Genomic DNA, 12,300 nt, shown 5'->3' with positions numbered 1-12,300 from the left:
TTAAAATGGATGACGGCACACAGAATGGCCTTGCATTAAACAACGGCGCTAGATGCATCTGCACCTTCCAGGCGCCATGGGCTGGCTGCGGGCTTGTTTCACTTTGCAGATTCCCACCATGGGCCTTTCTCACTCATATAAATACGGGTACATGTCTTGCCCAAGAGCTCGCTACCTCTCGAATGTCAATGCGAATTCTGAGCCAGTTCTGCGGCCGAGTCGTCGTTTTACAGCCCCCCTCCAAACAAGCAGCCACCAACGTCACCTCTCACCCCGTTACCTTGCATCCCGTTCCGGCCAAAGTGAGTGAGGAGTGCGAATTGAAACGCCAACGGATTCGCTAGCGTTTACGGAAAACAACATCACATTGGCATTGACTAGGGCACTTGCCGACGTTTGCCGTTGGCACTCTCGTAGTCATCCACCACGCAAGGGATAGAGCATTTACTGCTCACCCAAGAAAACGGTGCCTCTGTACGCGAGCGATATCCTCGATAGATGGCGAGCATGGCTACGCAAAATAAATTCGAGGACCTTGGTCTCTCCATTCTAGGCCTGGGGGCTCAGTACCCACCTCACAACCTCAAGCCCGAGTCGCTCGAAATTCTAAGCAAGAGATTCTACCCAGAATCGCCAGCGTGAGTTCGAAGCCACCCCTTTTTCGGAATAGAAACTGACCTCAGAGGCTAGAATGAGCAAGGTGCTTGCCATCAACCGGTACACAGGCATCGACCAGCGCTCCTCGATAGGCACGCCCGACCACCCCCTAGTGAACCAGCCGAATCCACCAACCATCACCGAGATCAACGACATTTTTATGAAGGAGGGCGTCCCGCTCGCCGTCAATGCCGCTCGAAAAGCGCTGGCCGAAGCGCACGTGGAGGCAGGGCAGGTAACCCACATGGTCTCGACAACATGCACCAACTCAGCCAACCCAGGGTACGACCACTTCGCCGCGACGGAGCTCGGCCTGAGCCCCAACACAGAAAAAGTCCTCCTCCACGGCGTAGGCTGCAGCGGCGGTCTCGCGGCCCTTCGCACAGCCGCCAACCTGTGCCTGGGGCACACCATGCGACGGCAGCCCGCCCGCATCCTCGTCGTAGCCCTCGAAATCAGCACCACGCTCGTCCGCAGCGAACTCGAGTCCATCAACGCCACCCAAGAAACCCGCATCGGCGTCGCCCTCTTCAGCGACTGCGCCGGCGCGGCCCTCCTCTCTAACGGCATCCCTTTCCCCAACACCACCACCCCCCCACCCCCCGCCATCTACACCCTCCTCGGCTGGCACCACCACACCATCCCGACCACCGAACCCGACCTCGGCTTCGACGTCGACCCACTCGGCTGGAAAGTCGTGCTCTCCCCGCGCGTCCCGCAACTCACCCAATCGGTCCTCGCCCCCACCTTCACCTCCCTGCTGGCCTCCCTCCCCCCGCTCCCAGCGAACTACACCGCCCCCGCCGACTTCGACTGGGCCATGCACCCGGGCGGCGCCACCATCCTGTCGGGCGCCGAGCGCGCGCTGGGGCTGGCGCCGGAGCATATGCGTGCGAGCTATGATACGTATGTGAATCATGGGAATAGTAGCTCCGCGACGATTTTGAGTGTGCTGGATCGGTTGCGGGCGAAGGATATGGATGCGTTGGCGCCGGCGCCGAGGGATGGTGCTGGTGGTGGGGGTGGGCCGAAGGAGTATGTGGTGGGGTGTGCGTTTGGGCCGGGGATTACGGTCGAGATGTGTATGCTGAAGCGGAATTTGGTGGGTGGTGGTGGTGGTGGTGTGTCGAGGGGGGGGATGGAGACGCCGCCGGAGACGGAGAGCGAGGGTGGTGGTGGGAGTGATGTGGATGAGCGGAGTGAGCAGGGCGAGCTGTCGTCGGTTGAGGGTGCGAGAGGGGGGGTGGATGTGGGGGTTGGGGAGGATGGAGAGGCGTTTATTAGCGAGGCGTTGGAGGAGGTTGAGTTGGATTGAGGGATGTGCGATAGTGTGATAGATCGATGATTTTAAAGGGGCTAGATTTGAGACGATAATGATAATCATGACGATGACGAATTAATGATTCGAGATTGGGGAATCTCGTGTAGGCTAAAGGCTAAGAGTGACAAGTCAAGACGAAAAGAAAAGTACAGAGAAATGAACCATCGAAGTATGGAAATCATGAATGTATTCATATTTCACACCCAAGCAGTGAATAGATATAAACCTCTAAACACACTCGCTCGCTAACACACACACGCACGCACTCACCCCCTTTCCTCCCCCCATCAAATCGACACAGGCTTCTCCTTCTCCCCCTCCCCCCCACTTCCCTCCCCCCCACTTCCCTCCCCCTTCCTCAACCCCAACTGGCGCGTATCATAACCATTGGCCTCCAAATACGCCCTAAACTTCCGATCCTCCTCCGCAATCGTATCCTGCCCGATATGCGGCAGCCCGACCACCACCAGCACCGCGCTCAACACACACAAACTGCTCGACACCCAAAACGGATACTGCGCCGACAGCGTCTCCGAATCTCCCCCCGCCGCCACAATATACGGAAACACCCACGTCCCCACAAACGCCCCAATCTTCCCCACCGCCGCCGCCAGACCATAATACTGCCCCCTCACTCCCGTAGCGCACGTCTTGGCCGCAATCAACCCGATATTATTCCCGGCACCCAACTCCCCCAGCGACAAAAACAGCCCATACACCACCGTAAAGGCACCCACCATGGACGGCTGGGCGAGACGGGCGTAGTTGGCGGCCATGGCGAAGCCGACGACGGCCTGCAGGGTGACGCCGGCGGCGAGGGCGTAGCGGGGGCCGACGAGGTCGGACAGGGGCGCGCCGAGCATGGTCCCCGGGATGTAGAACAGGTTGATGACGGTGTTCCAGCCGAAGACGGTGGTTAGGGGCGCGGTGGAGGAGTCGAAGATGTTGGCGAGGATGGTGGATGAGTAGATGCCGAAGGAGTAGGCGGAGAACTGGGGGCCCGGGGGGAAGGGGGGGTTAGTGGTGGGTTGAGGGGGAGCTGGTGGAGGGAGGCTTACGTCGTAGATGAACCAGATCAAGCTGACTATGAAGAGGCGGAAGCCGTAGAAGCGGAGGACGAGGAGGTAGGGGGTTTTGGCGTGCTTCATGGAATGTTTCTGGAACTCCTCGGGCTCCTCCACGAAGAAGCGCATGACGAGGAGGACAGCGGGGAAGGCGGCACCGATGCCGAGGCTGGTGCGCCATATGGTGCTGAGATGGTCGTTGTGGCAGGCTGCTGCAACGACATAAGGTACAAAGGCCCCGAAGACAAACCCCTATCTTGTAATTAGCTAGATGTATCTAGGAGTCATGGAAAAGAGAGTACTGACCCAGTCAATCATGGTGTTGGTGAAGAGAATGAACCACATGTTCCTCGTGCCGGACTTGAGCTCGCTCGTTGACTCAGCGGCGCCCACGCTGCCGGCTGGATACTCTCCTCCGATGCCGATGCCGACCTATTGAAGTGTTAGTCCCCCCGGGGTCAACATGGCAGCGCTGGTGGGTGACTTACGAAGAAACGCCAAGCGGTCAGTATGTTAAACATACCCACAGCATCGCCATGGTAGTACGACCCAGCGGACAAGGCTGTGAAAATGAGTAGGATGATGGTCGAGAGAATGAGCGAGTTCATGCGTGACCATTTGTCGGACCTGTGGCACCGGTCAGTTCCCCTATTCTACGAAGACGGGTGACCCAAAATCGGTTGAGGTTACTCACAGATACCCAAACACAAGCTGCCCAACCACAGTCCCCGCGAAAGCAATATCACCTAGGTAGTGCTTCGCATTGGACGCCTTCCACACATCGCCGTACTGGATCGCCAGAATGGTCACGACCGACCCGATGACCTAGGCTCGCATTGTCAGCACTGCGTACGATCCCGGACGTCTAGCTTGGCAGAAACACGCACATTGTTGATATACCCGTCAGAAAACAAGCCCGCGCCGCAAGCCATCACAGGTAAGATGGATTTCCATAGCGACTTCTTCTCCGTCGGTGGCTCGACTACCTGAGCATTCTCAGTGTTGAGGTCTGGCTTCTTCTTGGAACCAAACAACATGATTGCGACGTTGGAGTTCTCAGCTCCGCTGTCTTCGCACGAGGGCCGGGGAAGGATGATGAGGGTGGATGATGAGAAACGCAGCGAGGCAGGCGAGGTCCGTGGGGGTAATTGAGACAGGGGCGGGGGAGGAGGTTGGGTTTAAATAGTTTTAGGAAATGGCACGTAGTAGTTAGAACCCCACGAGAGGCTCAAGGTTATGGATACGATCGCATTGCATGCTATGGGTGCTAGTGTGTAGTGAGATATGCGCCGGACCTGCGATGAAGGGATGTTCAAGTAGGTAGGTAAGTCAGAGTTGCTTGGTGTGCGGGTTTTGAACTGCCATGATAAGCATTTCACGGCATCTATGAATGCATTCTCTTCGTACGCCCCTTCCATGAGGCCCTGCGGAATCTAACCTAACTCCCAACCCCCAACCCAGAAAGAAAAAAAAGGGTCAAGGGTGAGCTGGTTGGGTGCCTTGGAAGACAATGTGACCTCAACCTCCTGCCTTTTCGGGTAAGTTTTTACAGTGCCGCAGAGACTACTCCCTTCTTTCATTGGGTGTTTAGCTCGACCATGCCGACTTGAGTCGCTAAAAATTTGCAGGCCTCGCCGTGGATGCCACCGATGTCTTAAACCCGGAGAACGGGCATCCATCAGAACTGTCACATGGGTGGAAACCAAGCTCATTGCCCAGCCGGACAAGCTTTGGAAATGCCACCGCTAATGCACGATTCCTCCTTGGCGTCTTGGCAGTGCGGGGAGCTCGCGTGCCGGGTTGCGGTGAGTGGTTGATATGGGAGTCGACGGTTAGGAGACAAGTTGACACTTGCCAATGTCGAAGCTTGGGCAAGGTAGTTACCAGGTCGCTTGAAGGTATGTTGGGCGTTGGATACTAGATATACGCCTTAATCTCAACGTGAGGCTGGCGATAAACTTAACCATGCCTGGCTTATGCATGCCCATGTCCCTGGTCGCCCTGGGCTCAAGCTGGGACACGTCTTATTTATCGTGCTACGTCATTTCTCGCTTTTATGCCCAAAGTCAATGCCCTTAAGAGAAGGTCTCTCAGATGGTTGATAACTTAACTAGCCGACCGGCTACGTAGCTAGAATCCCACTAGGCTGCCTTTTTGAACCGCAAAAACAAGCGTTCCTTCTCGGGCCGACTGGTGTAGCCATCCGACTGGTTCTCCATACCATCGTCGTCGACAATATGGCTAGTATAATTTGAGTATATGGCAGCAACGATGAGCTTCATCTCTATGACTTGTAAGCTTTTGTGTGTCTGTGGGTAGTTTGGAAACCGACTCACCGTGCATAGCAAAATGGGACCCAATACACATCCGACCGCCTGAACTGAAAGCCCAGAATTGTCTGTTTCTCTGTTTCAGGGTTTCTTCGTCAGAATGGGAAGGAAGCCATCGAGTGTGGTCCCACTTGTTCGGTTCGGGGAAGACGGCTTCATCGCGGTGCAGAGTGTACCCCAAAGCAGCTACTCTGACACCCCCCGGAACCGTGTACGCCCCGATTTGGCAACCCGACTCCGGTGTTTGGCGAGGCTGTGCGCCCGGGATCGGAGCGTGAAGCCGAAGGGTTTCCGTGAGAACCGCATGAAGCAATGGGAGGCCGTCTAGTTGCTTGCTGTCTGGCATGGTTGGGGTGCTATTTTCCGTCAGCCGCATATTGGGTGACAGACTCAACAGTTCCGCCCGGAGCTGCTCCTGAAGTTCAAACGATTGGGACAACCGCCATGCGAGGTAGGTCAGGGCCAAGCCGGCTGTTTCTTGTCCAGCTAGAACATGGTCGAATAGTTCAGAAGCAACGGATAGCTTGAAGTTAGAGAGAGCGGTCGGATACAACACCGAAGCCTTGCCCCGCTTGGTCTCTTCATTTCGCAAACCGTTGATCAAAGAATCCCAGACGATAGGTTGGTCCAAGGGTCCAATTGGGAGGTGATGGGAGTCGACGGCATGTTCCATTTTGGTACAGAGACGCTGGAACCACTTCCCAAGTTTCTCGTTGGCCTCGTCCGCCCACTCGGGACACAGGGGGATGCCAAGTTTGCGGCAGAGCTTAGTGAGCCGGGGCATCTCCTGATCGTAGTACCCGTAATCGTTACGGGCCTTGTACAGCTCGAGGAAGTGGTCTCGAAACGCCTTATCGCCTAGGAAATCGGTGCCGTTCTTGAGCCCGAAGATGTAGGCCGCTATAAAATCCATGGTCGCTGCCATGAAGACCGAGTAGATATCGATACCATGGGTATTCTGAGTCTCGCCTCCCGAGTCTTCAAGAATTGGTAGGAACCTATCGTATAAGATGGCTTGTGATTGGGCTGCTGCAGCCGCGCTCGATTGGATGTAGGAGTTGGAGTATACGTGGGATATCAACCGCTTGCGCGCCGAGTGCTCTGCGCCAGACCGGGCCGAGAACATGCAAGGCACACTTCAACCATGTTGTGTAAGCGAAGTCTCTCACGTTCATCTTCGAACCTCTTGCCATACCCATAGTTGTCAAAGACCGAGTACCAAGCAGGCTTCTCAAAACCACCCTGGTAGACGGTGCGGACGTTCTCAAGGCCATCGACGCTGAGCTCATTTGGGCCCAGGCGAATGACGGGACCAAGCCGACGATGGGCATTGTGGAGGGTCTTGTTCTCTCGATGCACGAACCGAACCCAGAGAATCCAGCTCCTTGAGAAGGGAGCGGACCAGTGGGCGTTGGGGATGCGGGACAGAGGCGAGAAGAAAGTGGGATAAATTAAGAGTCGGTAAGTAAGAACCGCCACTATTGCGGCGACAGCTGCGCCAGCCCAGTCATGGATATGACCCATTTCCCTTGTGTGCCTGTCCAAGCCTTATAAGCGAAGAAGAGTCAGATTTGATTGAGTCTTTGTCTGTGGTAAACTTTCCGAGGCCACCTATCAACAGATCGAAGCCCCCTGTATTTCAGTGGGGAAATGTCCAGTTAGCACATTCCTTCCCATGACTCAGTAACAGATTGGGCCAATTGCTGCCTTCAGCGCAAATGGCACATCTTTCTGATTGACACTTGCAAGTTCAGCGATTGTTTGGTTTGTTTAACATCGAGGTAGTTCCCCCAGAGAAACAAACTGCAATTTTTGACAACGAACAACAACAAAAAACCGATAAGCCGAGATTCAAACAGGCTTTATAATTGCAACCAAAGGATGGCTCCTCGACTTGCGGAGCTACCCGACGATATCCTCTTTCTGGTCTTTGCCAATTTGGAAAGCGCTCGGGAACTATGGGCTCTCGCACTTTCCTGTCACAAATTCCGGCAACTGGTCAAGAGCGATGGGTGGCGTATTTTTGTCAGGAACAGGTTCCCGACTCTCAGTGTCCCAGCTCCGGCTACAGGAAGCCACACATGGCAGCAGCTGGCCGAATCGATGACCTGGCAAAGTCGATGCTGGGATAAGCGGTCCCTTCAGTTCCAGGTCCTGCTTCCTCGCCGCCCAGACCCTACCCATGGAAGGCACGGGTGGCGGCAAAGAGACCCGGTGACTGCCTTCATGTCTGTTGTTGACGCCCACCTTGACCTTGCTACCCAACAAGAGCTTGCTGTGTGGGGCGCCGGGGAGGATATCGTCGCCCGCTATCGAGAGCGTCAAGGGCGAGGCAAGGTTTCGAAAACCTCCTGGCAGAAGTTAGAAGGCGGAAAGCTCGGTCTCAGCGGCGGCTATGACGACGTGAATACCATCAAAATCGTCAAGCATGGCAGTGGGCGAGCCATCGTTGCGGGACGGCATAACGGTGTACTGTCTCTCCTGTCCGCCGAGCCAGACCGTTTCGGGGATCATATTGCCCAGTTTGTTTCTGCTACCGACCCGGGGATCAACACCCGTCAACTCTCCGAACCGGGCACCATCAACGCTCTAGATGCCATTGACAGCAGCAAGGGCACGTTGATTGCTGCCGCTTCCAAGACCGACTTGAGGATTTACGGTCTATCGGAGGAGCATTCCGTGGAAATAGCCCCTTCCACGTCCTACGACTTGAAAGAAAGGGATCTGATACCCAGTTCTGCGAGGCTGGGTGGCGCCAAATGGATGGGAAATGGGGAGTCAATAGCACTGGCTGTGGTCGGCTGCAAAGACCCTCTTCGTTATCTTGCCCTCACACCCACCGGCTGGTCTCACCATGCAGTTGGGAAGAGCAAGAGGATGGAGGAGGAATTCGGCGTCGGTTCTGACAAGACTATCTCCCCAAACTCTCTTGAGCCAGTCTACCTACATTCAGGGGCTAAAAGGGGAACAAGCTTGCTCCTCAGTTCGTGGAAAGACGGCACGATAAGGTACGTCCATGTCTTCCTTTGTGACCCCTCGTGCTCACACGCCACGCAGACTCCAAGACCTCCGCACATCCTCTCCTTTCGACGCCGTCTATCAGGATAATGTGGATCCATGGTCCGTCGCCGAATCCCTCATGGCCTACGGCACAGAGAGATTTGTAGCAGGCGGCGGAGATGGGCTCACGCTTCAGGTGTTCGACTTCCGGTGGACGAAAGGTTACTACCACACCGCCGGCCTTCCGTGCCTCGACCGCGCCCCCTTCCCGCGGCCTCACCAGCCCTTTATGAAACCGACCGGCACCGAAGGGAAAGGCAGGGCGCGCTGCGACCATCTCTTGGGCCTACCCTGCCGCTGGCATGGCCTCTCAAAAAACCTCTACTATCGGCCAAACGCCAAGTACTTCCTCTCCAACTCACTCCGATACTTCAAATTATGCAGCGTGTGGTCCCTTGCCAGGCCTTCGGATGTCTCGCCCAACTTTTACGTCGGCACCTCGGGGGGAGTTGTTGAAGTGAACTTGGAGCAAACGCCCGACACCTACCCCCCCGAAACCTCCACGGTTGACCCCAACTTCGGAGCCGGCGACTGGAGAGCGGTGGCGCCTCCCGCGAGTAACTATAAGAGCCAGCCGCTCGTTCCTGCCTTGATGGAAACGGGAGATGGCTATTCTTACTCGGGGAACGATCGATCAATCTTGTTACCGGGCTTGGTTCGCTATCAAGGACCGGCAGAGTGGATGGCGAACCGGGGGCCGCTGGCGAAGCATCACCGGCTTGACAACGGGTATCAGGAGCTATCGGATTTTGGAGCGGACCCTAATCAGATGTTCAAGGAGTTTGCGGATCCAAGATTTTCCATTCGTGGGATCGTCCAGGAATTTGAAGAACGGGCATCAACGTAGAATTCTGGCTAGACTTGCGCAAGCAACAACGTTTGAGCGCCCGCCGACGGGAGCTTTTGTCTTTTTCCCTCATATCACTGTGCTTGAACTTTCGACCACTACAATGTACATACGTTATTTCGAGTCTTTCGTCCCAAGCCTGAGGCTTCTCGGGTCTTAATACCGCGAGACAAGGGTTAGGGTACTCCGTATATCTCCAAGCCCCAACATGGACGCGCCAAGCAAGCCCGAAAAGCGAGCAAGTCACGAGGCCGACTTTGGCCAAAATTAATGACAATCAGATCCATTGCCCCTGAAGAAATAGCCCAAGAAAATCTCAGCTGACCAAGTCACCTGCCATGAGAACTCTCCCCAAAGCCGAGCTCACGCCCGTCAATGGCTAGGGCACCCGATTCGTGCATTTCGTTGATTCGGGGGACTTCAACGGCCAAGAAATGCCGGGGATTCTGGATGCGGGACCCTGGCGGGTCTCGTTCGGGACAAAGCGTATCCCGGCATGCTTGTCGTCCCGGGAAATCCTCTTTCGGGAGTGGGACGGCTCAGACGGGCGTTGGCGGCTGTGTCAGTGTGTGTGTGTATCCTGGAGCCCTTGAGCAACCTCCACGGAAGTCAGGGATCAATCTCTCCAAGGTCCCGTTCCTCTCGACCGGAGACGCTCCCTTCTTCAATATGGAGATGCATTTCGGGTGAGACATGGGGAAGGGTTGCAGCAGCACTGGGAAGTTGAGTTGTTGCTGGAGATAACGGCCATTTCAAATTCCTGACCAACAGCAAGCCAGCTTTTCCCGGCCCCGGAATTGGAAACTGGCTGGGGGGGTGGCTCTGATGTCAGTCAGCCGCCCCTGCCCCGCAACACCCCTCCATAGCCGTGCTCTGCCGACGGCGGCCGATGAGGGGCGCGTTCTGGGGAAGAAGGAACCCGAACACGTACGTAACGGCGCGAGCTCACGTATCATGTACCCTTTCTGTTGGGGGGTACCGGGGCCTGGGCCGTGTGGACGGAAGATTCCCGGGTGATAGATGGGCCAGGAACGGGAAGGGGGGCGTGTGCGATTGTAAAAAGTAGGTAGGGATGCCGTTCGGGTGCACTAATAAGAGCCTATTCCTTTCCATCCCGCTCCTACCTTGCTTGAGCTATTAGACGCAAATCAGTTCCAGGTGATCGTCCGTTGTTCTTAACCTTCCTCCTTACCTCGATGTCTGTGATTCATCACCCGCATTCATTCTCCACCTGACATCATCCCTCCTTTCTTGTTTGTTGTCTCCCCTTATTCCTCGACCGTCTCGTCCCGACAGAACATCACCAAAGCGTTGCTACCTACTATACCAAGATAACCTTTGAAAATAGCAATCGAAGCTTCAGTTATTCGTAATTGGAGCACCCAACGAGCGAATATAATCTAGGCCGGAAAAGGAGCATATACTACACACACCGACGTCACAATGGCTTCAAACGGGAGTAGTCCGGCGGAAGGGGAGAAGGTCAACACCCATATCGTCACCCTCACCCGGTTCCTCACAGAGGAGCAAGTAAAACACAAGGAAGCCACCGGCGACTTTACGTACGACACCCTAACCCCCCCGCTTCTGTCTTTTTATCTAGAGGGGACCATATGGATCTTGGCTGACCACTCCTCCCAACCCCCAGACTCCTCTGCCACGCGCTCCAATTCTCGTTCAAGTCGATCGCGTACTACATCCGGCGGGCGACGCTGGTCAACCTGACGGGGCTGGCGGGGTCGTCCAACACGACGGGCGACGAGCAGAAGAAGCTGGACGTCATCTCCAACGACCTGTTCATCGAGGCGATGCGGTCGAGCGGGCGGTGCGCGCTGCTGGTGTCGGAGGAAGAAGAGGACGTCATCTTCTTCAAGGACAGCACGCACGCGCGCTACGCCGTGGCGTGCGACCCCATCGACGGCAGCTCCAACCTGGACGCGGGGGTGTCGGTCGGCACCATCTTCGCCATCCACAAGCTGGCCGAGGGCTCGACCGGCACCAAGGAGGACATCCTCAAGCCCGGGACCGAGCTGGTGGCGGCGGGCTTCACCATGTACGGCGCGTCGGCGCAGCTGGTCATCACGATGCGCGGCGGCAGCGTCAACGGCTTCACGCTCGACAACGGCCTCGGCGAGTTCATCCTCACCCACCCGGACATGCGCCTGCCCCGCAGCCGCGCCATCTACTCGGTCAACGAGGGCAACTCGCTCTACTGGGAGGACAACGTCAAGCAGTACTTTGAGTCGCTCAAGGAGGCCCCCGAGGGCGGCAAGCCCTACAGCGCCCGCTACATCGGCAGCATGGTGGCCGATGCCTACCGCACCCTGCTGTACGGTGGTGTCTTTGCGTACCCGGCCGACAAGAAGAGCCCCAAGGGCAAGCTGCGCATTTTGTACGAGTGCGCGCCCATGGCTATGGTGTTTGAAAATGGTAAGCCTGATTGATGATGCCCTTGTACCCCCCCTGCGAAGTCATTGGTAACAGACTGACATTCTCGTTCTCCCCTTAGCCGGCGGTCAAGCAGTCAACAGCAAGATGCAGAGGATGTTGGAGGTGGAACCTGAACACATTCACGACAGATCGGGCATTTTCATGGGAAGCTATGACGAGATCGAGAAGGTCAAGCAATTCCACAAGTGAGCGTGTAGCGGAATGAATAATGAGGATGTTGGATACCTGAGTTTGCAATCGGAACAGTTGCCTGGTTGCTGTGCGCGACAGCTCCTTGCTGCTGCCAACCCTCTGAAACCGCTAAAGGATGATGTGGCGATTGCGATAATCCCCCAAATGTTTGAGGATGGCACGTGATAATATCAAACTCAAGAGCGACATGTGTTCCATGAATTGATAAATCCATCCGGTATTTGCATTGGCGTCGTCTCATGCTATTTTGTTGATCTCGGAGCAGGACAAGAATCTGGGGAACAAAGTGCGGCGCGGCTTCCCTAAGCATGTGAACGGCTTTGAGCGGGTGCTGAGAAATGCACCCCAGGCAACGCTAAACTGTATGCGGCAATGCCT

The 12,300-nt window shown here is 56.0% G+C and overlaps 5 protein-coding genes across 5 annotated transcripts; 3 read left to right on the top strand and 2 right to left on the bottom strand.

The window, feature by feature from the left end:
* Nucleotides 1-214: 214 nt before the first annotated feature.
* Nucleotides 215-2,204, top strand: F5144DRAFT_381215 (thiolase-like protein). Its single transcript, XM_066784609.1, has 2 exons — nucleotides 215-638; nucleotides 691-2,204. The coding sequence occupies exons 1-2, from the start codon at nucleotides 499-501 to the stop codon at nucleotides 1,970-1,972; spliced, it is 1,422 nt and encodes a 473-aa protein (XP_066638599.1). The 5' UTR covers nucleotides 215-498; the 3' UTR covers nucleotides 1,973-2,204.
* Nucleotides 2,205-2,265: 61 nt separating this feature from the next.
* On the bottom strand, nucleotides 2,266-4,419 carry F5144DRAFT_540838 (major facilitator superfamily domain-containing protein; the record flags this gene model as incomplete). Its single annotated transcript, XM_066787148.1, has 6 exons — nucleotides 3,930-4,419; nucleotides 3,737-3,867; nucleotides 3,531-3,669; nucleotides 3,349-3,474; nucleotides 3,037-3,294; nucleotides 2,266-2,970 (listed from the first exon to the last, which is right to left on the bottom strand). The coding sequence occupies exons 1-6, from the start codon at nucleotides 4,077-4,079 to the stop codon at nucleotides 2,266-2,268; spliced, it is 1,509 nt and encodes a 502-aa protein (XP_066638598.1). The 5' UTR covers nucleotides 4,080-4,419.
* A 764-nt stretch (nucleotides 4,420-5,183) lies between these two features.
* On the bottom strand, nucleotides 5,184-6,703 carry F5144DRAFT_596132 (cytochrome P450; the record flags this gene model as incomplete). Its single annotated transcript, XM_066790761.1, has 3 exons — nucleotides 5,184-5,326; nucleotides 5,379-6,370; nucleotides 6,510-6,703. 3 exons carry the CDS (start codon nucleotides 6,701-6,703, stop codon nucleotides 5,184-5,186), a joined length of 1,329 nt encoding a protein of 442 aa, XP_066638597.1.
* Nucleotides 6,704-7,051: 348 nt separating this feature from the next.
* On the top strand, nucleotides 7,052-9,467 carry F5144DRAFT_381144 (uncharacterized protein). Its single transcript, XM_066784607.1, has 2 exons — nucleotides 7,052-8,380; nucleotides 8,430-9,467. Exons 1-2 carry the CDS (start codon nucleotides 7,254-7,256, stop codon nucleotides 9,277-9,279), a joined length of 1,977 nt encoding a protein of 658 aa, XP_066638596.1. The 5' UTR covers nucleotides 7,052-7,253; the 3' UTR covers nucleotides 9,280-9,467.
* A 1,358-nt stretch (nucleotides 9,468-10,825) lies between these two features.
* F5144DRAFT_585271 (fructose 1,6-bisphosphatase) lies at nucleotides 10,826-12,174 on the top strand. Its single transcript, XM_066789688.1, has 2 exons — nucleotides 10,826-11,709; nucleotides 11,789-12,174. Exons 1-2 carry the CDS (start codon nucleotides 11,088-11,090, stop codon nucleotides 11,917-11,919), a joined length of 753 nt encoding a protein of 250 aa, XP_066638595.1. The 5' UTR covers nucleotides 10,826-11,087; the 3' UTR covers nucleotides 11,920-12,174.
* Nucleotides 12,175-12,300: the final 126 nt, after the last annotated feature.

Source organism: Chaetomium tenue (assembly GCF_020726465.1).
Source record: "Chaetomium tenue strain MPI-SDFR-AT-0079 chromosome Unknown F5144scaffold_7, whole genome shotgun sequence".
NCBI classification, from domain to species: domain Eukaryota; kingdom Fungi; phylum Ascomycota; class Sordariomycetes; order Sordariales; family Chaetomiaceae; genus Chaetomium; species Chaetomium tenue.
Note: the sequence above shows the minus strand (reverse complement) of the source record. Positions and strands in the feature narration are given on the sequence as shown.

Bases quoted from the DNA above. Each gene is read 5' to 3' on its own strand.
- F5144DRAFT_381215 (XM_066784609.1), top strand. From the start codon at position 499: ATGGCGAGCATGGCTACGCAAAATAAATTCGAGGACCTTGGTCTCTCC. The intron at 639-690 runs GTGAGTTCGAAG...CTCAGAGGCTAG, and splicing joins TTCTACCCAGAATCGCCAGC to AATGAGCAAGGTGCTTGCCA.
- F5144DRAFT_381144 (XM_066784607.1), top strand. From the start codon at position 7,254: ATGGCTCCTCGACTTGCGGAGCTACCCGACGATATCCTCTTTCTGGTC. The intron at 8,381-8,429 runs GTACGTCCATGT...CACGCCACGCAG, and splicing joins TGGAAAGACGGCACGATAAG to ACTCCAAGACCTCCGCACAT.
- F5144DRAFT_585271 (XM_066789688.1), top strand. From the start codon at position 11,088: ATGCGGTCGAGCGGGCGGTGCGCGCTGCTGGTGTCGGAGGAAGAAGAG. The intron at 11,710-11,788 runs GTAAGCCTGATT...TTCTCCCCTTAG, and splicing joins GGCTATGGTGTTTGAAAATG to CCGGCGGTCAAGCAGTCAAC.